Source organism: Peromyscus maniculatus, chromosome 13 (genome assembly GCF_049852395.1).
Source record: "Peromyscus maniculatus bairdii isolate BWxNUB_F1_BW_parent chromosome 13, HU_Pman_BW_mat_3.1, whole genome shotgun sequence".
Taxonomy (NCBI): domain Eukaryota; kingdom Metazoa; phylum Chordata; class Mammalia; order Rodentia; family Cricetidae; genus Peromyscus; species Peromyscus maniculatus.
In genome coordinates this window covers 58806306-58832162 of record NC_134864.1, presented here as the reverse complement: position 1 = coordinate 58832162, position 25857 = coordinate 58806306, and the positions used below count along the sequence as shown (strand labels likewise).

The following is a 25857-nucleotide window of genomic DNA, read 5'->3' as shown; positions in this document are numbered from 1 at the left end:
CTTTGTATACCAGCAGTTCCTGTTTTATGAAATTAAGTGCATCAGTGTTTGAGGCATGTATATTTAGAACATTTTCTCTTGATGGATTGTCTCCTTAATCAGTATGAACATTTGTTATCTCTTCTAATTTTGTTCTGAAGTCTTTCTTCAGACACAGAACAGCACTCTGTTTGCTTTCTAGTTCCATTTGCTTGGAGAACATTTTCTCACCCTTTCATCCTTAGATGACATTTGTCTTAGATTATAGGGTTTGTCTTGTAGGCAATAAATAGATTCTATTTTTTAACTCAACCTACTCTGTATATTTTTATTGTAGAATTTAGTCCATTAATATTCAAATTTACTATTCGAAAGGTGTATTAATTGCTGTTATTTGTTAAATTTCTAGTGTTTGGTCTTCTTTCTATTCCTTAACTACTCTTCTAGTGCGGTTTACTCTTTCTTGTAGTGTCCTGGATGAGTTATTTTTGGTTTTCTGAAATATTCAATTATTTTCTGTAGTGCTGCTTAAGTGGTCATGAATTCCTTTTGCTTGTTTTTATCATAGAAAGGAGACTTCAATTATGACCTATTTTGCTGGATATAGTTGTTTAGCTTAATAATTACCTTCCAGTGCTTGAAATACATCGTTCCATAAACTCCTGGCTTTAAAGGCTTCTGTTGAGAAACGGATTAGTGCTGACAGGTCTGCCTTTATATGTGACTTTCCATATTTTCTTCATTCTTTATATTTAGTGTTTTAATTATAATAGGCTATAGAAAACTTTTCTCTTCTTGCCCATTTTGTTTTTTATATGTCTCCTGAGTTGAGTACTATAGTTAATTGTCAACTTGACAGATTCTAGCCTTACTTTAGAGATAAACTTCTAGACACACGTGTGAGGAATCAGCTTGGTTACGACAGCCTCTGGACATGCCTGGGGATGACTGTCTTGACTGGACTGAGGTAGAAAGACTTGCCCACAGTCAGAGGGCACTTGTTGCCTCTTTCTGATTGTGCAAAGTGGCCAGCCACTTAAGTTCTGATTGTGCAAAGTGGCCAGCCACTTAATTTCCGGCTGCCTTGACTTCCCCACATGGTGACTGTACCCTTCAACTGTGAGCCAAATCAAACTTTGTGTCACAGAAGTTGCTCTTGTCAACATATTTTATTATCATAGTTATAGGAAAAGAAACTAAGACAGATGGTCATCTATTTTTCTAGATTTGGAAGTTTTCTGCTATAATTCTATCAAAATATTTTTATGCCCTTAGACTGGAGTTCTGCTACTCCAATGGTTGTAAATTTTTAATGTTGTACATAGAACTCATGCTGTATTTATGTTTTATTATTTTCTTTGTGGATTCAGGAATTCTAATTCATCTTTCTTGTTTCCATTTGACCCATTCTATTGGTAAAGCTTCTTACTGAATTTATTTGACACACTTCTTCAGGTTTTCAGTACTTTTTAGTAAATTTCTCATATCATGTAGTGACTTTCTTATTTCAGTTAGCTGTTTATATTCTCTTTGAATTAATTTAAGAGTTTATTTTTATACTGTTTTGTTTTATTAAACATTCTTTTCATTCCCCATCTTGAATTTCATCTAATTTACTCTCATTTGCAGCCATTTATAATTTTTTTTGGGGTGTGGTACTGTGTGATTTTCATGTTTCTTTTTTCTTTTCCTTTTTTTTTTTTTTTTTTTGGCTTTTCAAGACAAGGTTTCTCTGTGTAGCTTTGCGCCTGTCCTGGAATTTACTCTGTAGCCCAGGCTGGCCTCGAACTCACAGAGATCCACCTGGCTCTGCCTTCATGTTTCTTAATTACCAAATTAAGACTTATGGATCTGTGGTTATTTTATTGATTGGAGTTTTTATCAGCTGTATCCTTTAGTTATTTGTAGTATTTAAATGGGGCTAGATTGTGGTAGATTGGAGGTGCATAGTTCAGAAGTCCTCAGCTCATGTGCTCAGGGCACACTCTTTACTACTTCTGGAGTATAGTATTAACTACAGAAGCAACCATAAATGCTGGGTAGGTGTACAACACAAACATCATACTAGCTAGTTAAATATAACTTCAATAACTACCGGAGGATCAATAAGCCAGGATGGTATGACTAGGATATCAGTTACTAGGATTAAGAGTGGAGGGACTATAGGCGGAATAAGGCTAGGTATCAATCAGTATTAGGAAAGAATATGAGGGAGGAAAAACATCTGGGAAGGGAAGTCGGGCAATTTTCAGAATTTAAGGTTTTGGAAGGTTATAGTGAATAAGTAAAAGTGGAGTGGATATGGGGAGGAGAGAAAGAGAATGAGAGGGAAGCTGCATGGGCTGAATGTAAGGATTCAGAGTAGAAAGTGTCAGACTGGGTGGAGAATAATATAGAACAATCATACAGCCTAAGCACGCACAGAACAAACTAAAGCGAGACCATTCTAAGACATTTTTGCAAGAGTACAGACTAAGAAATGAAAACAAAACAAAACACAAAAAAAACCCCAAAACGCAAAAACAAAATGACAAACGTACAGTAAGAGTATATTGAGGTTTTAAAAAAATCACATCGGACGTATTTTATTTTTGGTAGAATGAGTTTTGAATTCTTTCCCTCACTGTTATTTCATGTACTATATTGTGCTGATGGGAGAGGTTTAACTTCCAATCTCAGTTCACACTATTAAATTAGATTGGGGGATGTACTGCCTAGTTTGGACCAATTACCTTTTGTACTAAATTTTTGGCACAACTGTGCTGAGTTAAGCAGTGAATTTTCTCAGTTCCTTCCCTCACCAGATTTTCATTCAGTCGTACAGTTGTGATAGCGTTCACCAGTGTTTTAAGAAGAAGGCAAACACAACACCTTGCTGCTTATTTCCATTGACCTCAGTGGCAGCCTTGAGAGCCTGTCTCATGCTTGTTTCTGATTTTGTTATTTAGATCTTTGTCTTAAGTTAGGATGTCTATTGCTGTGAAGAGACCATGACCATGGCGACTCTTATAAAGGAAAACATTTCATTGAGGTGGCAGCTTACGGTTTCAGAGGTTTAGTCCATTATCATCATGGCGGGGAGCATGGCTGTATGCAAGCAACATGATGCTTGAGAATTCTACAGCTTGATCCAAAGGCAAGAGGAAATGAACTTTCTCACTGGGTGTGGCCTGAGCGTATATCTGAGCTCTCAAAGCCCACCTCCACAGGGACACACTTCCTCCAACAAGGCCACGCCTTCTAACAGCGCCACTCCCCTTGGGGGCCATTCTCATTCAAACCACCACAGTCTTGAACTGAGATGCTTATGTTACTCATTTGCTTGTTTGCATACAGTTTGAAGTTACTGGTCATTTTACAAGAAGATTTTTGAATTCTTTGTTCAGTATTTTACTTACATATTTAGATTAGATAATTAAGGAGTCATGATCTTATGGGTGCTCCCTTGCCTTTTCATGTTTCATCTACTGTTATGGATATCTCTTGATGGCCACCCACTACCACCCACCAAGGAGAAAACAAATGGCTTTACTAGCTAGAACACTAAACCAAAACAGATGGGAAATATACTTAAAATTGATTGACACTAATATACTGTCAATGACCACAAATCAGAAAAGGGCAAAAGTAATGGATAAGCCATTATATATGTATAAGTTAAAACCTTAGGGTAAATATAAAAATAGTAAATTACTGACATGAGAGGATGCTGGGAAGGGGAGAAAGAAGAGAGGCAAGTTTAAATGGCAGAGAGGAAAAGGAGTACAGATATACACTGTGAAGTGGGGGGGGGAAGAGCGGAGATGAAATCATTCTGATTGCACACTAAAGAAAAAATGCATAAGCAAAATTAAACGTGAGAAGAGTAAAAGGGAAAACATCGAAAGAAAAAGGATAAATACAAGGCCCCAAACATCCCCAAGCAAAGGAAAACAATGAGGACAAACTACTGGAGCAGCTTCTTTCCGGCCCTCTAACCTGGGAAAGGCAGAGTGCAGCTGACGGGAGTCCCGGTCTGTCCTAAGATTAGGCCAGTGGTGAGCCTGCGCTAGCCAAGGGTCAACATGCCCTAAGCTGTCTTCGCCTGAGGATCTCTGCTTTTATTGTACACCAGGAGCCTCTCTGGCCGCAGTTAGCACTGTACATGTAGGCCAGGTAGACTCTTCCATGTTCCAGAAATTCCATAGTCTGAACAACTTGGCACAGCTATTTCCTAAGCCAAATAGTGTTCCCAAGTGTTTCGAAGAGTGGGAGACAAACAGAGCACTGAAGTGTAATCCAGAGGACCAGTCTTAGTGCTTTCAAAACCCATTAAAAATTACTCTCTACGAGAGAGGAGGCTGCAGAAGTTGCGGGCTGGCTTTTGGTATTCTCTAGCTTGTCAGAGGTTAAGTCGTGTGCCTAGCTGTGGCTCCAAGAGTTGGAAAATGGGCTAACCTCAGGCTCAAGGCTGTTAGTCTCCACTACTTATCCTCAGAGATGGCTGTCTTCTAGCCAAGAAAGATTGACCATCATATTCTTTACTGTTGGAATCTTCTGCTGTCTGAACTTGTCAGTGGGTCCAGTCCTTCCTTATTGCCTCCACAGTTCCTTTTCATTCAGAGACAGGGCAGGTCGTTTCCAGGCTCTCTGAACTGCAATTGTTCCTCCCTGGGCTGTTTCTCAGCTGGCCTGCCCTGTTACCTCTTTTGTAATTTCTAATGTTCTAACCTTTCTCTTTCTGGAATAGACTCTTTTATTATCTTGATGAATCCAGGGCCTTGTGCATGCTAAGCAATAGCCTTGACTTTTTTTTTTTTTGGTTGAAGAGGGCAGTAACCCTCCAATGTGCAAGCCTCCTGCCTCAGTGTCCAGAATATTTATTGGATTACATCTGACTTTCCATGCTTTTCAATGATAAAAGTATTACCAAAATAATGTATATTCTTTTAGCTAAATGAGAAAGATACAATGTCAACTCATCTTAATATTGTCTGACAGTCTCAGGAAGGTTCTTTTTAATTAAAAACAGTCTCTCTGTGAAAACACTGTATCTTTCACATTAGCTCCTGCCATTTTCCCATGTCATTCCTCATTAATATTGTTTTCTATCTTATTGGTTCCTTCTATTAATCCTGTAAATATATCTCTTTATTTGAAGAAAACAAACACAATCCTTTATTTACCTCCACTGCCTTATCTATTTTCTTTTAACTATGCAACAAAACTCCTTATGTGAATGCACTATGCAAAACTACCTTTTCCCTCTCAGAAAATTTCGGATTTTGTACACAGAGAAATCCTGAAACAGCTCTATATATTACACAGTCTACTAATTTCAATGTTTATTCTTGTTTTAGTCATTGTTCTAATGCTGTGAAGAGGCACCATGATCTCAACTCTTATAAAGAAAGGCATTTAAGTGTAGCTTGCTTACAGCTTCAGAGGTTTAGTTCACTGTTAATCATGGCAGGAAGCATGACGGCATGCAGGCAGACATGGTGCTGGAGAAGGAGCTGAGAGTTTGACCTCTGGATCCACAGACAGCAGGAAGAGAGAGAGACACTGGACCTGGTTTGGGCTTTTGAAAGCCTAAAGCCCAAACCTAGTGACACTTCCTCCAACAAGGCCACACCTCCAAATCCTTTCAATAGTACCACTATTTTGTGACCGAGCAAATACATGAGCCAATGGGGGCCATTCTCTTTCAAATTACCACAATTCTTTTTTGATTTGACCATTTGTTGTTCTTCTTAGAGTGGCACTTTTCATTTGTTCCTTAACTAGATTCTGAACCACAGACCACAGACATTCTTTCAAATCGGCAATTTTCAAATAAACTCTCTTATAGATCAAAGCAAGAACAATTCCAGAAGCATCTCTTCTTTCAGCTTCTGCTTCTTTAGCTACTATACAATTTGCCCCTCAACATTTTTTGTCATACTATACTGAATGGCCCCTTGGTCCATGAAAAAGTAAGTTTTTAGATTAAGAAGTATTATAGAGTCCCTTTTTACCTTAATAAAGTATACACACACACACACACACACACACACACACATATACACACACACACAGCAAATGTATGGAAAACAAGAGGGCATAAAATTCTTCAACTAAGAAAATGGAGACAAAGTATATTAGCATACAAAACCTAACCCAACAAAATACAATTCATTAATATATATATTATGTGAATGATACTAACCCTTTGGATACTCCAGCTCTGTCATTAACAATCTTCACTTCTTTTACAGACCCATACTGGGAAAAAAATTTTCTTAAATCATTTTCATTTGTCTAATGGAATAAAAAGAAAACATTAAAAAACATTTTAATCAATAAAAGATAAACAACTCCAATGCTTGTTGTGGAGACATAAAAAAAATATAGAAAACAAGTTAGAGTATCTCTCATTATTAAAAAATAGGCAAAACCATTGTTACTAAAATCTATGTACTTTGCTTTACGTAGTAGCTAAGTAGCGATTTTAAAGTGAGTTATTCTAACTTGCAAAGAATGCTAACTCTGTAAAGGGGTCGTTTAGTGACTTTAAGAATGCCAATGCTGGAGTTCACATCCTAAACCCACAGTGCGGCTGCATCACTGTTGCCTCTAGTATTTGGGGAGGGCAGCAATTCCAGCAGTGAACCAAGTCACAATGGCCTAATCCAGTCACTTGATGGTTGGTAATCACCACAGTCTTTAGGAAGAATCGGGCCTTAGGAAAGGAATATATTTCCCCCAAATTTATATTTGAATTTGCCATGAGAAGTTGCAAAGTGAGTATAATATTTCAAATTACAAGGTATTTTATCTGTACTCAACATACATTTTAGCTAACTACAGACATGATGATACAATAAAATAGGTATACTAGACACAATGTTCAAGATGTGTACAAAGATCGTTTGGGAATATCTGGTATAGAGAAGGCAAGAGCTAGTCCCAGAGTACTTAGGGTGAATTCATGGCAATTTGATTTTTGGGTTCGGTTGCAACTGTTTGCTTTGAAGTGTAACTTTAAATTTACCTAAAGGACAATCAAAAAATGTCTTAGAGCACAGTCACTCATTTTGAGTTCAACTGTCACCTCACTTACTTAAATACACAATTTATTATTTTGGATGATAACATTCAGCCTATTAAATTGGACAATGACAAGCACTAAATCTAAGAATATGCGAATTACTTTTATTCTAATAACATCTAATAACAGAACTTCTAAACATGGAATCAATGCTAGAATGGGAACTGCCATCAGATATTTAGAAAAGTTAATGTAGCCGGGCAGTGGTGGCGCATGCCTTTAATCCCAGCACTCGGGAGGCAGAGGCATGTGGATCTCTGTGAGTTCGAGGCCAGCCTGGGCAACCAAGTGAGTTCTGAGAAAGGCGCAAAGCTACACAGAGAAACCTTGTCTTGAAAAACCAAAAAAAAAAAAAAAAAAAAAGAAAAGTTAATGCAGATTGTTCTCTGGAGAGGAGTCACTAGCTCAGTTGTGAACTCACAGGGCAAGGGGAAAGTCAAGATGACTGAACCTGTAGAGGGACAGTCTGGAACAGTCTGACACTGCTAGTATAGCAGATTATTTCCTCACAGGCAATTATTTGTAGTTTTGAAAAAGATATGCCTCAAGGGAAAGAATTCTGTTACCTGAATGGTCTGGCTGCATAGAAACAGCGACCTCTAAGATTCCTATCATCCTTCATGTGCTTTAGTATTTAAGTATTTAGTATTTAAGTATTATGGAATACTTACTTTAAAAGTTCACTAAGAAGTTTAATATGAATGAATTCTAAGCACGAATACCCACATTTTCCATAGGTACAGAAAATCTTTCAAAGGTATTTTATAAAGCATATTTATTTATAGTGAAACAATCACATACTTAATTTGGAAGAAAAGTGTGAATGTGTACACGGATTGAATTTAGGGCTTCTACAAGCAAGGCAAACCTCTACCACTGAGTTATATCCTGAGCTCCAGTAAGGGTATTTGATTAAAAAATCCATGAATATCTTTCCTGTACATATCTATTACTACCTCTTATGCAGGAATACTGAAAATAATATCAATTATGCTTTTCTGAAAGAATGAAATAGCTGATGAGCTGATTAAGCACACTTCTGTACAGATTCTCTATTTGGACTACAAGGCCTTTTAAATGATCAGATTATAAATCCTATAGAAGAAAGCTATTTGTAAGAAATTGAAGTCTAGGACATGGCTTAGGAAAGCAAGATATAGGCTGGGATAAAGATACAGGGTTTGGGGCTGGAGAGATGGCTCAGTGGTTAAGAGCCTTGCCAACTCTTTCAGAGGTCCTGAGTTCAATTCCTGGCAACCACATGGTGGCTCACAATCATCTATAATGGGATGTGATGACCTCTTCTGGCATGCAGGTGTACATGCAGATAGAGCACCATATACATAAAATAAATAAATCTTAAAAAATTTCATATATATGTGTATATATACATATACATACAGGGTTCTACAAGACTAAAATATTTACATTAAGTTTTCATTTGAAAATTGAAATAATCTATCATCTAGGCAACTGGAGCATCATGTAAGAAAGTATAACAAGTATGCTGAAAAATGAAGAATATTGAGAAATAATGAGAAAATTAGATTAAAGAAAGAAGGTAGATTTCCATCAGTAAGTAACAAGGGGCATACAGCAATTAAAGAAGTCTCAATTTCCTTGTATGTGAGATTGCTCAAGTATACACATGTAAATTAACCTACAGAATTGTTGAAAGGGTTATCTGTATTTAAATGTGAAGCCTATTAAACAATATGCAAATGTAATTTTTATAGCCAGATAAGGAAATACCTGCTGGAAAATGAACTATTCAATTGTAAAGAAAAACAAAACTTCTTTCCTTTCCCACCATGTTGCACCCACGAACAGATACCTTAAAGTCAATTCCTCCTACGAAGATGCGGTTAGGGATCACAGTTCCGTATCTTGGGGCACTTGTTGGGTTATTCAAAGGCACAGGTGACACAGGATTAGGGGATGGAGATAAAGAATCTGTTTGCGTCTGATTTGTTGTTTGCTGTAAAATAAAGTCATTTTAAACTTTTAGCACTGGATATGAGTTTTAATGCAGGGCCATCAAAACAGTCATCTAGGCAAAATGCCATCTACTAGACTTTTATTCCAAGATTATGAAAACTATAATTAGTTTTGGGGGGAAATAAAAATGAAACAAAGTACTTCATGCTAGAGAAGTGCTTATATTAGATGTACTACTCAAATATACTTAATAATTATGAGGTATGCTGTTTGTTAAGAAAGAACAATAATTAAGCTGGGCAGTGGTGGCGCACACCTTTAATTTCAGCTCTTGGAAGGCAGAGGCAGGGGGATCTCTGTGAGTTCAAGGCTAGCCTGGTCTACGGAGTGAGTTCCAGGACAGCCAGGGTTATACAAAGAGAAAACCTGTCTCAAAAACAAACAAATAAACAAAAAACAACCAACCAATCAGGAAACAAACAAGCAACCCCCTTCAAAAGCATTCATTTCATAGAAAAGTCGGAGAGGGAGAAAAGAAGACCCAGATGGCTGGGAGATGCTCTGTTCGAGCCATTCTGTCCAGGTGTGCAAAGCCTGGCACTCAGTTAGGTAGTGGTGTTCTTTCATTAAAGAACATTAACATCAGACAACTATAATTACGATAGATCAAGATAAAAAGAAGCATTCTTTAATCATGCCTGAATACTGATAAAAACAAAAACACTGTCCAAACCATGACAATTACCAAATACTGCTTTATCCTAGATAATCTGAGCAACTGCTTCTCCTTCATCAATCTTATTTTTAAAATAATAATTAACACAATCATAGAAATATTCCCATTTCCTCACAACGTGCATTCCAGGTAAAGCCTTTCTACATGAAATCCTTTTTAAAAGCCTATATTGCATAAATCAAATTATTAACGCCTGAGAGGACCCATGGTGTACTTTCTTCCTAGTTCCAGTGAATTCACAGACACAACTCAATTACAGATGTGCTCTTGGTAGTCTTTGGCTAAAGAACACTGACAGGTTAATAAACTTGGATAGTGTTAGCCTGAAAGTCAAAATTGTAAATGCATTATCTATTTGAAAATTAGAGTTATCTTTAAAAAATACACACCTAGCTGGGTGCAGTGGTGCACACCTCCAACCCTGCCCTCAGGAGGCAGAAGCAGGCGGGTTCCTGGGACTTCAAGGCCAGCCTGGTCTGCACAGTTCTAGGCCAGCCAGGGTTGATCAGTGAAAAATTTACAAACCTGAACATTATGAAACACATTAAATACCTAAAAACTTAACTATACATTTTCATGACAAAGAATTGAGCTCAGGACATATCCATTATGTTCATACTTCTAAATTGGAAGGCTTAAAGTATCAATTTCAATGTAGAAGACTTTGCATAATGGCAACCAAAAAGACTTGCAATGTAAAATGAAAAGAAAAATGAAGAAACACACACACACACACAAAACTAATATTACTCTTTCTGGGAAGACTAAACAAACATTTGAGACAGTCTAGCATACTAAGTCCTTCAAAAATACTAAATACTAAAATTCATCATTTGCTGAGAACCATCACAATGAAGTTTTAGACAGTAGGGTTGTTCTTTTCTATTATTTGTCCTTTTCCATTTTGTTGGACAACAAAACCACTATTTTAAATGTTCATGTGATTAAAATAAAAAAGGCAAATTCCCTGTCCTCATGAAGAGTATATCTTAGTACAAAGTAACAGATAAATATATGGTATTTTAGAGAATGGAAGGAAACAGATGAATAGTAATATGTAATACTATTTCAACAAAGGAAATCTAATTGTAAACAGTACCAACGATATTCTAGAAAATACTGTACCAGAGAAAATTTTCTAGCTCCAACAGATAAAGCCTTGTTCCTTTGCCCATTTATTTATAATATAGAACTTGTTAATTAAAAAAAAAAGTCTTCAGAAAATTCTCTAAAAACAAAGGACTTCAATGGAAGTTCTAGTTTGTCTTCAAGTTTAAGTAAGAAGACAAACTCCATAATTTTTCCCGTGAGAGGTGGATGACAACCGTCCCAAACGAAGAGACTTCAGGTCACTCAACGAGAAAAAGAAAAAGTATTAAAAAAACCAAACCAAACCAAACCAATGACCAACCCATTCACTTCATTCCCTTGTTCTAAAGGCTCCTACTCTGTTGTGGAGGTGATCTGCTTACTTTTCTTTTACTGTTTGTCACCTTCTACTATAACATCTATTTACCTGTCACTCTGCACCACGATACAATATCCACGAGGGCAGGAAGTCTGCCTAATCTACATATTTAAAACACTACACCGTGTAAACCAGTCACACCACACAGCAAGTGTTCATTGTACGAACAAACAGATCACTGCTTCGGGAGAAACCCGCTTCGCCTGGGCTGAACACCTATCTGGATAAGGACCGAAGCACCAGTCATATTCTAGAACACCTCTGACTGTTCGCAGCCACACGGCTCGGGGAGGTGTGCCATGGACGTTCCCTCGAGATCAGCCGCGGCTCGAACCGGGGGCACCTCCAATCGCCCACCGTTTCACAGCACGGGGGTTCGGGGCTGCTCCCGGGTTGCTAGTGTGGGTCCCTCGGCTTCGTGGTCAAGCCTGACCCCTCGAGCGTTTATTAAGACGCTCTCCCAAAGCCCTGGGGGCCTCCCCGCCTCCTCCTCTGGGGCTTAGCCTAGAACTGGACCATTGTTGTTGTTATTATTATTATTATTATTATTATTATTATTATTATTTTTGCAGAGACCGAAGGGAAGAGGTGGGGGCTAACCGTCGCAGTCACCGCCTCGGTGCTCCTTCCCCGGGGCGGCCAGCAGGTCGAGGCGATGGGGGGCATGGCCGCACCGACCACGTCCTCGGCTTCTCTCGGGTCATCGTGAAGCGAGGCGCCGACGCGAGGGTCCCCCCCCTCCCCACCAAAGTGCGGGAGGGAAAAGAAGGCGAGCCAGCGAGAAATTTTGCCAGGCAAACCCGCCAGCAGCGGTGGCGGGAACCCTCAACGGCACCTACCACGCGCCCGGGGCCCGCCTGGTGCGCAGCCTCGTGCGCAGCAGGCCCGAGGGGGCGGGGCCTCCCTGGGTGGCGCCCGCTGATTGGCTCTCGGCCGGCACGGGGAGGCGGGGCGAAGGGGGCGGGGCGGCACGTTACCAGGCTCCGCGGGGGGCAGCCGGTGCCAGCGCCCCGCTGATTGGCTGCCGGCCGGCACGGGGGCGGGGCGGCACGTTACCAGGCTACTGCTGGGGCCCCTTAGGCCCCAGCCCTGGCTCCGGCTCCGGGCCCGGGGCGTGGGGGGCCCAAGCTTGAGCCGGGGGGCGCGCGTAGAGATCACCCCCGGCTTTCCCGAGCTCCCCGGGGCGGAGCTCGACGGCCACACGCCGCGGGCTACGAGAATGTGTCCCCGACAGGGCGGCCGGGCGGGCGAGCGTCGAGGGCGCCGCAGTTTTGGGCGGGAAGGCGTTGCAGGGCTGCCCGCTCGCTCGTTGGGCACGGCGGGCTGAGCCTTCCTCGCGGGGTCCCCGGCCGTTTCCCGTCCCCCCGCCGCCCCCGTGCTGCCCGCCCGCCCCCCGGGGGTCGGGACCCCAGGCCAGCCCCGCTCACACAACCCCGACGGGCCGCCCCGCCGTCCTCCCCAACCGAACAGAAGCGGCGGCTCCAAAGCACAGCCTTCCAAGCCCCGCAGGCACCCGCGCCGCCGGCCCGCCGCGCAGGGCCCGGGGGACCCCAAGCACTCACCGCCCGGGATTCGGTCTCCATCGTCCCCCGCGTCCACTCTTGAGAGAGGCAGGAGGCGCGGGCAAGTTCAAGTTGGAAGGCGCGTTCCGTGGCAGCGGCGGAGCCGGCGGCGGCGCGTCTCCCGTCGGGGACTCGCTTCCCCCTGGCGGCGACGGTGGCTGCAGCGGCGCAGTCGTCTCCGAGCCCGGCGAGCTTGGCCTGGGGGGGGGCGGGGGCGGGCGAGCGGCGTGGGGGTGGGGGGCGAGGCGGGCTGTGCGGGGGGCGGAGGAGGCGCTGTGCGCAGGTCCCCCTCCCCTCCCCACGGAGAGCCGGGATGGACGACGGCGCGCACTGTCCAGGACGGGCGTGGGGATGCGCTCGCGTCTCCCCGAAGCCGAGGAAGCCGCACGCACGCAGCTCTGGACGAGCCCACCTCGACCCTGTGCTCCAGCGCCGCCCACGGGGACTTCGGAAGGCTGGTTCGAGGACAGGAAGACAGTTTCCACGTGCAAGCCCGGCTCCCCCCTCCCGGCGGCGCGGCGCTCGCAAAAACCTTGGACGCAGCACCTGCCGTCCTCGACGTTGCTGTCACTCACCCCTGCCAGGGAGGGCGGGGCAGCGCCGTCCAGGCCACTGGTAGGGTAGCTGTGCTGCGCTCCTGAGAACCGGAGGGGCCTAGGAGCCGGGCCAATACGTTTAATCCCAGCACTTGGGAGGCAGAGACAGGGGGATCTCTGCGAGTTCAGGGCCAGCCTGGTGTAGATGGCGAGTTCCAAGATAGTTAAGGGCTACACAGTGAGATCTTGCCTGACACCCAATCCCTCCCACCCTTAAAAAAAAAAAAGAGAAAAAGAAAAAGAAAAAAAAAGAGAGAGAAAAGGAGGAAGCTTGAGGGAATCAACTTCATTAAACTCGGCCCCATAGCTTTGCGATCTCCTCTGAAGGGCTGCTTTGCAAGGATCATCTCTAAAAGTTTGCCGAGTGCCCATCTCTTAAGTGGTGTGTAATTCCAGTTAGACAAACTCACATAATGAGGATTGCCTTTATGAAAAGCGACCATCCGTCACGGACCCATTTTTTTCCGGCGCATTGCTTTATGGTCACTTCTCACACCAGTCCTCCGGGAGATTCACCTGGTGTCAAGGTCGAAAGCTATAGCAAATTTAACCCTAGGCATCTGCACCCCAAGTTCTCCATCTCACCGGACTGGCGGTGTTTTTAAGCCATCAGCATCAGCCAGTGTTAGAAGTTACATCTGTGATAACCTGTGTACTCTGAACTGTAAAATTTGTCCTCAAAATAAGCAGCAACGATATTAATGGTAATATATCCAAAGATTAGTTATCAAAAAATTATCAAAAAAAGCTTAGTTATTCATCACAGAGAAACAACTTTTGTTAATTTTAGATGAAGCGTCCTAAAAGTTGTCATACATTTCTGGACACAAAACTTATTTTCTCAGGTTTTAGTTTCTGTGGAAAAGGAAAATAGAAATGTATTTAGATTTTAAATGCATGTTCTAGAATTGACCTTTGGAAATTCTCCCACCCCCAGTAGTATTGAGGGATCTGAGTAGATAATACTTCTTTTCTGCCCAAGTCTTTCTCTTTCCTACCTAGTAAAAGTAGTTAACTTTTGAAGGTTGCATCTTCTGAAAAGAGGCACTTGTCACAGGAGGTATTTGGTCCGGCATAATGATCAAAATTGAGAGGGAGCGGTGGCTGTGTCCCACGGACTGTATTAGTGTTAGGAACAGTGCCACACTTCTCTGTTTAGTTTCTCTTTACTTTTTAATCCAAAAACAACTTTAAAAAACTGGGCTAAATCACACAAAATTATATGATCCAATTTAGTAGACAAATGTAGAGTTTTTATACTTAGCACCTAATGGGATGTGCTACTAGAAGGTAAAGTTCAAACATTAATCCTCAAAGCATTCTGAAGGTAGAAGAGGCCAGATAGGGTGGTTTGTGTCTGTATTTCCAGTTACCTGTGAGGCTGAGGCAGGGGGATCTCTTGAGCTCACAGTTTGAGACCTGTCTGGGTAATATAAGACAGCATTTCAATAAATATGTTAGAAGGGGAGAAAAGACCAATTTGTACAAATAGTAATTTTATCTAAATATGTTTACAATAAATAAGATACAAGTGAAATAAGATAAAAGATCCGTGAACTACAATCAAACGCCGTGGGAATGTAGATAACATCATGGCATACAGTGGCAGGGCCAAGAAGGGTCATATTTAAGACCGGAATGCTGTTCTGGGGGGAAATCGAGGAAAAGTTCTCAGTATGGTCTTATAAAATTTTTTTTTGTTTGTTTTTTGTTTTTGTTTTTGTTTTTGATCAGACAGGGTTTCATATTGTGGCCCATCTGGCCTAGAACTATATAGCCTAGGCTGGCCTGTAACTCATGGTAATTCTCCTGCTTCAGTCCTTGATTGCTGCAATTACAGGAGTGTGCCCACCATACCCAGGGTTCTGTTAAAAATCTCATTAAAAAATTTAAAAGTAATTACATTCTCTCTCTCTGTCTCTCTCTGTCTCTCTCTGTCTCTCTCTCTCTGTCTCTCTCTGTCTCTCTCTCTCTCTCCCTCCCTCCCCTGTGTGTTTACAGGGAGGCCAGAGGACAGCTTGTGGAAGTTGGTTCTCTCTCTCTGCTGTGTGGGCCCAGGATCAATCTCAGGTTGTCTGGCCTGGTGACAATGCCATTCCCCTCTGAAGCATCTTGTCAGCCATCGATTTGCCCTTCTTTGTCTTCCTGTCTCTTTCCCGCTGAAACTTGAGTCTTAGGCGAAAGTGACTCTTGTCACATTGTCAGTGAGGGTTGGGTGCACTTTTCAAGACTTAATTCTCTTTGGCTCCTTTGCACCGTACATTCTTCTCTGTTGTTTATATATTAGAAATAAGGAGTTACAATTTCATTCTGGGGACCTTCGCAAATTAGAGCTATTGAAGATAACCAAGTTTATCTAATCAGTGGCAAACTTACAAAGGTAATCTGTTAGGATTTGGATCTTGACTGTCCACCGAAGCTCGTGTGTCGCAGGTTGGTTCCCAGCTGGCAGAGCACAGGAGGTGAAGGGAAATTTAGGCGGAGGGTCCTCAGGGAAGGAAGTCAGGTGGTTAGGGATGTGCCCATAAGTGGATGTCGGGAGCCTGCCCTCTTCTCAGTGGTTTCCTGCGACTACGAGGTGAAGAGCTTACCTCCAGACATGTTCTCCATCCTGTGTCTTGCCTGTGATTGGCCCACAATGATGGGGCCAAGAGATCAAGGACTGAGATATCTGAAGCAGAGTCAAATTGATCATTCTTTGTAGTTTAGGTATTTTGTCACAGCAAGGAAAAGCTAACATCCTCAGCCCAGAAGAGACTCAGAGAGTTAGTGGCTGGAAACACATTGTTGAATTAGGAGAAGAAAACAGCTCAAGTGAAAACTGTACTTGTTACCTCAACACACACGACAAGTTTTAGATATTAGAGATGGCATTGACAAAGTTAAACTATGCAATAAGTACCACTGTATATCGGGACTGGGCAGATGGCTCATTTGGTGGAGGGCTTGCCTTTCTAGCATGAAAATCTCAGCATGCATCCCCAGCACTCACATTAAACCCAGGACATGCGGTAATCTCAGTATAGAGACACAGAGACATAAGAATCCCTGGGTTAGGCTGGAGAGATGGCTCAGAGGTTAAGAGCACTGATTGCTCTTCCAAAGGTCCTGAGTTCAATTCCCAGCAACCACATGGTGGCTCACAACCATCTGTAATGAGAGCTGGTGCCCTCTTTTGGCCTGCAGCCATATATGCAGGCAGAACACTGTATACATAATAAATAAATCTTAAAAAAAAACAAAAAAGAATCCCTGGGGCCTGCTGGCCAGGTTAGCTGGAGCTACAAACTTCAGGCTTCATGAGAGGCTGTCTCAGACAGTAAGGTAAAGAACAATTGGGCAAAACACCCCGATTTGGATTCTGGCCTTCATGTTCCACAGGTGTATGCACATACATGTATGCACAAATAAGCATGTATACACACCAAATATAATACATTGCAATTTACAAACCTTAGTATCTCACTTGTTTCAGTTTCTCCTAGGATCCAAATGCTTTTCATTTTTTCCCATCAGTCTGTTCAGACCATAGTTCGTGTGTCTTAGTCTGTTTTTTGTTGCTAACAAATAACACAGGTAATTTAGTGAAATAATGAAAGTGTTCTATTTTGAGTTACGGTTTTGGAGGTCCGAGGTCAAATGCTGCATCTGGTTATGGCAATCTTACAGGGAGAGAATCCTGAGGTGGTACAGTGTGGGAGCCCGTTCTCGGGTTCCTCGTGGCTTTACCCAGCAGGTCCGCATAGAGGATGATCAGGACCACGGGCCTGAGTACAGGTTCTGAGATGGTCTGTACTTGGCTGTGCTGGGGGAGGAGGTCTTTTGCTCCACTCCTTGGCGTCTCTATAAAAACCCTGGGCCAGAGACAGTCGGGGCCCATTGGAATAGGTTCCAGGCCCTCTCGAGGCTATCCTTTATTTTCTATCTGTTTATCTCTGCAAGATTCTCCACAATAAATCCTTCTATCTAATATTTCCTGCTGATTGCACTCAAGAAAACTCTGGGGAACTGGGGGGGGGGGTAAACGCCCCACAGAATGGCGCCATGAACAGGGACTAAAGAAAAAAGAAAAAAGGGACTAAAGAAAAAAAGGGGGAACAAAAAAAGGGGGGACTAAAGACAAATGAACAGGGACTAAAGACAAAGAAATAGGGACTAAGGATAAAGGAAAATAATAGTTTTATTACAGAGTTTTTGGTGAAAGTGCTGTCAGCCCTGCCAGTGGAAAGGCATGCCGGTGTTATGGAAAAAATATATTTTTTATATATATTTTTGAGAGGCAGGGGTTTTATCCTCGAGAGAAAAGGAAAGTGGACTGGAAGGATGTCCGATGCTGCAGCGAAATTCTCTTCTGTCAAAATTTTCTATCTTTTATCCATTTATCAATTTCTATCTGAAAAATAAGTATAAGGTATAGGGTAGTAATATAGTGTAGGAAAAACTTATAAGTGTAAGATCGTGTAGGAAAAAATAAGGCAACTAGACAGAAAAACTCTTCAGTTTTTTAACTTTGGGGGCTATGAATGCAAACTGGGGGAAAAATCTTTCTTTGGGCTTTACGGGAAGTAAAAAAGCTCTTCTTTGAGCTTATGGGGAAGAAAAAGTTTTCTATGGAAGCTTTTGACCTGGGGACAGCTGAAATGCTAAGTCCAAGAGGCAGGAGAAAGTGTTTTCTCCCTGAGGCAAAAATGGGGGTGTATAAAGCCAAAAAGTTTAAAGTTCGGAAGTTATGGGAAAAGTTGGTCTCTCTCCTGGGGGTAATAAATCTTTCTCTTAAACTATAAAGCTTTTCTTGGAAAATTTGGGGGGGGGGACTCTCTAAAAAGCCTTAATCTTTCTCAAAAGCTCTTAAAAAACGTAAAAACTAAAGCCTTTCAGAACTCTCTCTCAGGACAAAAATTAGAATCACCTGAAGATATTAGTATGGGGACCACCTGTGATTAGCTCTAAGAGAAAACAACAAATCTCTTAAGACAGCAAAACCTCTAAGTTCTCTTCCAATCTTTAACAATCCTCCCTGCAATACAGGAGGCAGGAACAAGTTTCTAAAAACCTCTTCTAAGTTCTCTCTTCAAGCTAGTAAAAGACAGTGGGTCAGAGTACCCTGAGGGAAACGCTTGGGGAGAGCAAGGGTGAACAGCTACAGAGAGCCCAAAAGGGCAGCAAACTTTACCTGAGAAAAGCAAAAAGCCAAGCTTTTCAGTTACAGCTGAGCTGAGGCATCAAGGGTTTTGTCTGAGTGAGCATTTCAGAATGAAAAGGTGCTCCTAATCGTCCTAATGCAAAGATCCCCTGAAGCAATGCAAACTGTTAGCATTGTATCCTCGCTTCTGACCAAAAACCCAGAGGCGACTGGCCAGCGTCTCTGAGTTGGAGTGCGTTTTGGGGATACTAGGGTTCCTGCAGTTGTAAACTTCCTGGAGCACAGAGCTGAGGCAGGAAGGTGCAGGACCCAGAGGAAAACTGCTAATAAACAAAACTAAAGCTGGTGGGAACGGCACAGTTGTGCACTCTCCTACAAGTCCCGGGGTTGATAGGTCCAGAGCTGCAAAAAGAAATCTGAGAAAAGCTTTCCTATCAGAGAAAGGACCTTTCTGGGAAAACAGTAAAGCTGAACTGGGTCTGAAGCAGTCGTACTGCTGAGTCAGAACGCTGTCTGGGGAAAGAGACCAGCCAGGGCAGAAAAGAACTATCCAGGAGTAAAGCTTTCTTTTCTGTCAGAGAAAGCACCTCTTTGAGAAAAGCTTTGTTTCAACTGCCTCCCAGTGAGATGAGGGAGTGTAGCCTTGACGGGTGATTGCCTCTGGCATAAGCTCTGTCCTTGAGCACCCAGACAAGCAAACACAACCCACTGGGGGACTGGGCCAGGTGAAGGCCTGATGAGGCAAAGCACCTGTTCTAATGGGAGTTTAGAAATGGCAAAAACCTCCCTTGTTAAATTTTTCAGTCTATACGAAAACCACACAGACCCCGAAAACAGAAACGGACAAAAAGCCCCTACCTTCAGTAGCAGGGAAAGCCGCCGCTCTTGTGTCGGAAACCGTTTTCTGGGGTAGAGGGGATAAATTGAGACCAAACTGGGAACTGTCTGGGAGAAAGACTCTGAAGAAACAGAGAGGGGACAAATACCTCCCCAGAAAATGTATGACCTGAAAAAGCTGCTAGAATTGGAGGCAGATTAGGGGGAGGGAAAAGCCCCTACCTCCAAAGGCAGCTAGCAGAGGAACAGAGCCGCAGACAGATAGCTGAAGCTCTGCACCTGGGGTGGGGTGGGGGGGTTGGGAGGAACAAGCAAAATGAGAATAAGATCAGTGGGAGAAAATCTCTGAAGGAGCTATGGAAAAGCTCTGTTGCAAATGATCTTGTTTTTCACTGACTGGCTAAGGCAAGCACAAGCCCCGAGCAAAGTTGCTATCAGAAATGCCAGCCTCAACGCCGGCTACAGGGGCAGGTGTGGTTCTGATTCGGGGGCCAGTGTCTGATGAAGGAGAGACACCTGTTAAAGCCAGCTGAGGAGAATGAAACCTCCCAATGTCCCATAGCTGAAAATGTAAAGTGCTTGTTCAAATCTCCCATTGCAAAAGCAAAAAACTTTGTTCAAACCTCCCGGGCAAAAATTTGTAAGCAAGTCTGGTAAAAGAGAACCAGTTGACTCTCAAACCCGATAAGAAATATGGGAAATGATATAAGGGACTGATATAAGGGACTGATATGGGACTGATATTATTATGGACTGATATAAGGGAAATGCATTCTGGGAAAGGTAGTTTTTCTGCTAAAGATGGCGACATTGCCCCGAAACACTTTTGTCAGCTCGAAAATACGTTCATGGTAAACTTAAAATACAGCCTTTAAAAGAAGGAAAGTCATCTAAGTTTAAGTATCAGTTCCAATGAAAGATTGAAAGGATATTGAACTAGGTGCTTCGCAGTTTGGGGCTCTGTTGGTAAAATGCCTTATTTACCCTAATAGCTGTGCAAAGTTATACACTGAATTTTGTCTTAGATATGAAAAAACTTGTTGAAATTAAAAGTTTTTTGCCTTTTGAACAAATTGCCTGCAATGAGTAATTCCTTTGCAAATCTAATAAGGAGAAAAGGAAACAGGCATTCAGAAAAGAAATGACTGCTTTATGGATGGGGAACAAACTTCAGAAAATCTAGCTGTCTTATAAAAGAGTTGCTTCACCTGAAAGTTCCTTATAAGAAATCAATGCTAAATATCACCGCTGCTAATAACATCAGGAGTTAAAGCTAATGAAGTGAAAATACTAAATCCTGAAACTCAAGTGAAATGGAAAGATCCCTGCCCGGGATTATGGAAGGGTCCCGATCCTGTTTTAATATGGGGTCGAGGACATGTTTGTGTTTTTTCACAAGAGGAGAATGAAGCTCGGTGGTTACCAGAGCGTCTGATAAGGAGCGTGGAACTAAGAAAAGTCGGCTCCAATGACATTTCCTATAAAGGAACCAGAATGAAAATGGCTCGATTAGTATTTCTGAGGTTTTGTCACTGGTTAATACAAACAGTGAGGGAATAAGAGTTCAGAGCTGTGCTGCTTTTGGCTTTACTAGCTCCTTTAGAAAAATACCTTATATCACCTAATAGCTGTACAGTATTTGGCAAAGAGCTTTACAGCAGCTAAATACGGTAATTTCACCCTCAGCATGAAGTGAAGTTTTTCAGTAGAGCAAACCAAAAGTACTGCTGTGATAGAAACGTTTGTTTGAATTGAAGTTCTTAGGGGAGCTATTATGAATTTGGGTGAAGGGACAGCCTCTAGTTAAAAACCATTTACTGCTGACAGTGCATCTCTGCCGGTTCAGAAAGGCCAAGAGAACTCAGCAACTTTGGGGTGTGGCTTCGCCCCGAGAATGTTACAATCCCCTAGCAACAAGTATCACAACTCTATAATGACAACACTCACTAAATCCCAGTGCTTTATAACAAAGCTGACTATGAACTGTAAACTTTAGAAATGATGTACGTACTTCCTAGTTAAGAGAATCTAATAGAGATAGTGATAATAATTAAATAAGAAATAGAAAAATGAAAATAAGATGTGAGTTTGTAGAAAATATTCTCTTGTTAGATCTCTGTGTTAAGAAATCTTTAGGTGTTTGCTAAGTTAGATATATGCTAATGGTAGCCTATATAAGTTTGTAAAATAGATCTATAGAGTTCCTTTAAGAATATAAGCTTGTAAAAAGTATCTAAGGTAGTCTTAAGACATGTAGTAATAAGCTTGTAAGATGCTAGTTGTAAATGTAAGTTTAAATAAGAAATAAGATGGAATGAATATAAGTATATAAGAATTAATAAGAAATATATTTGCTAAAGTAGTTCTATAGTTTCCTTAAAGTATAAATAAGTAGATGTTAATATGTTATATGTGAGTTTGTAAAAATGTGTAAATGTTGAGTGAGTTTATGCTTAAGCACATGTTATGTGAGTTTGTAAAAAAGTATAAATGTTAAGTGTGAATCTATTCTTAATGTATATGGTGAAAGAACCCGAGACACAGAAGGTTAGTGTCCCAGTCGACTGCAAAGTAGGCAGTCTGAATGGTTTCAAAAGCTCCAGAAGCCGCTAAGAAGCTAAGAATGGCGGACGCCAGAACCAGCACAAAAAGGCATTCGCAGCTGAGATCCATGGAAAATCGACGCAACACAGAAAAACCTGAGCTAACATCAAAAATGGTGCAGTTTAGAATACTACTGTACCTAAAAAAGTCTCTGGCTTGAGAATAAAAGTTCAGAGACGCTTGTTTGAACAAAAATTATTAACTGCAAAAAGTTTTGGTTGAAAAACGTCTCTTCATATTTGGAAGTGAAAGCCTGATACCAGAATTTTTCTTGTTTGAACTTTTTGAACTTAAAAATGAGATAAAATTACAAAAAGATTTTGGTTATGGATTTCTCATATTTGGAAGGCTAGTACCAGAATTTATCATTTGAATTTTAAGACTTAAATGAAATAAACCATAGAGATTTCATTGCAATGGGACAGTTTTGAGTAATGACCTAGGAACAGTTTTCTGGAATTGGGTTAAAAATGGAACTGTTTAAATGAAGAAATGTATTTCTACTTAGAATCAAGATGCAATTTTGTGTATGCATATATGCTTTATTAACTGGTGATTTACGAATTGTTTTGTGGAACTGTTTATGTAAAAATGGAATTACTTATGGAACTGGTTTTGTGTTACAAATGGAACTGTTTAAACAGAAAAGTTTGGGTTTTCTAACTAGGCTTGAGATTTTGCTTAAAATTATAAAGAAAAGGGAGAGTTAATATTCCTTAGTCTATTTAATTTAAATTGTTGTTTGAGTGGATTAATGTCATGTTTTGTTAGTAAGAAATGCAAATGGGGTATACTGAGACTACTTTTAAAGTGTGTAAAGAGTTTTATTAAGAAACTGCTTTTGGATGTTTTGCTAAAAGTTTTCAAAGCATTAATGGTTAGTTTGAGAATACTGCATTTCAATATGGGTTGATAGGAACTGTAAGTTTGGGTTCCTCTAACTAGGTTTGAGATTTTCTTTAAAAATTATAAAGAAAAGGAGGAGCTATGAGATTGAATTATGTTCGCAGAAACCTATTGATATTAATGCACCCTGGTTTTGTGGAGTTGAGGAAATGTTTAAGTTTGATGTGAATACATCAAAGTTTTTCCTATGTTCTGTTAACAAGAAAATTCAAATGACTGAGTTAAAGTTGTAAGACAGAGAAAATTGTTAACTATATATAGCACCATATATGCTAATTTAAATGGTTCTGTTAAGAGTTTGCTTTGAGTTGTAAGATTGAGAGAATTGTGACTATGTATAGCAATATTCGTTAACCTGTTAATGGTAATGATGAAGCTAAGGGATTCTTTAAGTTTGTAGTCGCCTTAAGAGTTTTTGGTTTAGAAAGGGCTTGAGGCAGCTAAGACTGCTGTGGTCACCTTGGACCTAATTCAAAAGAGAAATGCCATTTATATCATCCTCTACTCCCATACTGGGAGGTGTAACAGCTATGGAGATTGCTGTAAGCCATTAATAGTTATTTTTTTATATATTAAGAAGGGGGGATGTGTGGGAGCCCGTTCTCGGGTTCCTCGTGGCTTTACCCAGCAGGTCCACATAGAGGATGATCAGGACCACAGGCCTGAGTGCAGGTTCTGAGATGGTCTGCACTTGGCTGTGCTGGGGGAGAAGGTCTTTTGCTCCACCCCTTGGCGTCTCTATAAAAACCCTGGGCCAGAGACAGTCGGGGCCCATTGGAGGTTCCAGGCCCTCTCGAGGCTATCCTTTATTTTCTATCTGTTTATCTCTGCAAGATTCTCCACAATAAATCCTTCTATCTAATATTTCCTGCTGATTGCACTCAAGAAAACTCTGGGGAACTGTGGGGTGGGTGGGTAAACGCCCCACAGTGCAGGATATCACACAGCAAGGGGCAGAAGTATGTGTGTGTGTGTGTGTGTGTGTGTGTGTGTCTGTCTGTCTCTGTCTCTGTCTGTCTGTCCTCTACTCCCTCTCTTCATAAAGCTACTTGTATTCAATCATGGTCATCCACCTTGATGATTATCCCAGTCCTGATTACCTTCCCAAACCCGACCTTTAAAACTATTTGGATCCAGTCCCCACTGTCCTGTGAAGAGACCATGATCACAGAAACTCATAGAAAGGAAGCATTTATTTAATTGGGCTTGCTTACAGTTTCAGAGGTTTAGTTCACTATCATGGCAGGGAGTACAGCTGCATGCCCGCAGACATGGTGCTGGAGGAGGAGCTGAGAGTTCCACATCTGGATCCTCAGGCAGCAGAAGGGAGAAAGCCATTGGGCCTGGCTTAGGCTTTTGAAGGCTCCCCCCCCCCCCCAGTGACACACTTCCTTCACCAAGGCCTCTCTTCCCAATCCTCCTGAGTAGTTCCACCCTCTGATGACCACGCATTCAAATACACGCGCCTACGGGGGCATTCTTACCCAAACCTCCACAGTCCCTCACAATGGTGAGTAAATTTCAACCCACAGACCTTCAGGAGACACAAACTATGCAAACTACAGCGCATTTCCCTCCCCTCCAGGACTTACCTAGACCACACTCCTTGCTTGTCTTCCCCTGCTGACAAGTTTCTCCCTTACCGCCTCGTAACTTTTCTAGATCCATATTCTGACTCCTAGTTATTCTTTATAGCACATTCTCCTTGGTATTCCTTTGGATGTCTTCAGAATTTACAGGACGAGGCCGGGCTGTGGTGGTGCACACCTTTAATCCCAGCACTCTGGAGACAGAGGCAGGTGGATCTCTGTGAGTTCGAGGCCAGCCTGGTCTACAGAGTGAGTCCTGGGACAGCAAGTACTGTTACACAGAGAAACCCTGTCTTAACAAACAACAAAAACTTCCCCCAAACAACAAAAACCACAACAAAACAAAACCTACAGAACAAAGTGACCATTTAATATGTCTTGTGGGCTAGCCTCTGCTATGGCAGTGGGATATGTTAATGATCAATGTGCCTGGTTCTTGTTTTGGTAGTAAGAGGTAGTAGAAGTTCATGATAGTGGGAGAGACAGCTATGTAGGTGTGTGTGTGTGTGTGTGTGTGTGTGTGTGTGTGTGTGTGTGTGTGTGAACGCACGTGTGCATAGATGCACACTCAGTGTAGCCGTGTAAGAGGTGCCAGGTACCAGAAGTAGCTCAGACCAGGGAGTGATTTAGTTTGGTAGATAGATACCCTATAAAAAGACGCATTTAAAAGATGTCTCTGCTTCCTTTTTAAAAAAATTTCTCTTGTTACCAGATGTGCCAACTTTTTTTCTGGGGGGATTTTTCTGCGATGATTGGGTGTTTGAAATAGAAGATATGAGAAGCAGAGCTTGTAGGAAGCAAAGGGGCCAAGTCAGATTCCTCTACGGGGAACACGGTACTGACTTTTGCAGAGGGCGTTATAGAAATGACTAAGACGAGAGCATATCAGACTTACTGGAAAATTCATTGTAAAAATTGATTTTGCTTTTTTTTTTTTTTTTTATCATGAGTCTGGATGGACATGTGAGTAGGACACACCATAGAGCTGAATGTGGCAGCAAATATCCGTGATCCTGACCCTTGGGATGGGGAGACAAGAGGCTCCTGAGTTCAGGTCAACTGAGTTCTATGGCTAGATCCTGCTGAGAGGGAAGGGGAGGAACAGACGCACAGAGAGGCGGAAACAGCCTGCTGCCTACTGCAAGGTAGGAACTCCCGAATTATTTTAGAATACGGTAATGTATTAGCCAATGATCCTCACCCCACTGTGTTATCCCCGTCACTCGACCTTTTCTTCTTTAGACATCAGACAGTTATGGCGCACAGCTGGACCAGACACCATCCTTCTTGCTCCACAGCTCCTAGAAGTTTCTTAAGGATATATTTAACTACAAAAAAAAAAAAAACAACCCACTTTAGTTATGAACTGTAAGAAGAGGTGGCTCCCCCCCCCCCCAATAAGGTATAAACTAGGAGACTTAGGAATTGAG

The 25857-nt window shown here is 41.9% G+C and overlaps 1 protein-coding gene across 16 annotated transcripts in view; it reads right to left on the bottom strand.

The window, feature by feature from the left end:
* Boll (boule RNA binding protein) overlaps positions 1–13184 on the bottom strand; it is a 100998-nt gene extending 87814 nt beyond the window's left edge. For 5 of the 16 annotated variants that reach the window (XR_013044157.1, XR_013044158.1, XM_015993770.3 and 2 more), the window contains exons 1-3: positions 11791–11924; positions 8883–9026; positions 6167–6258 (exon numbers count right to left, since the gene is read on the bottom strand). Coding sequence is in view for 11 of the 16 variants with exons in the window: in XM_015993770.3 (XP_015849256.1) it covers positions 6167–6258; positions 8883–9026; positions 11791–11856 (302 nt within the window). In the remaining 5 variants the exon portion in view is untranslated. Of the gene's footprint in view, positions 1–6166; positions 6259–8882; positions 9027–11766; positions 11931–12752 lie in introns of those variants that run through there. The other 11 variants (XR_006063128.2, XR_006063129.2, XM_042260355.2 and 8 more) reach the window with 4 other exon arrangements.
* Positions 13185–25857: the final 12673 nt, after the last annotated feature.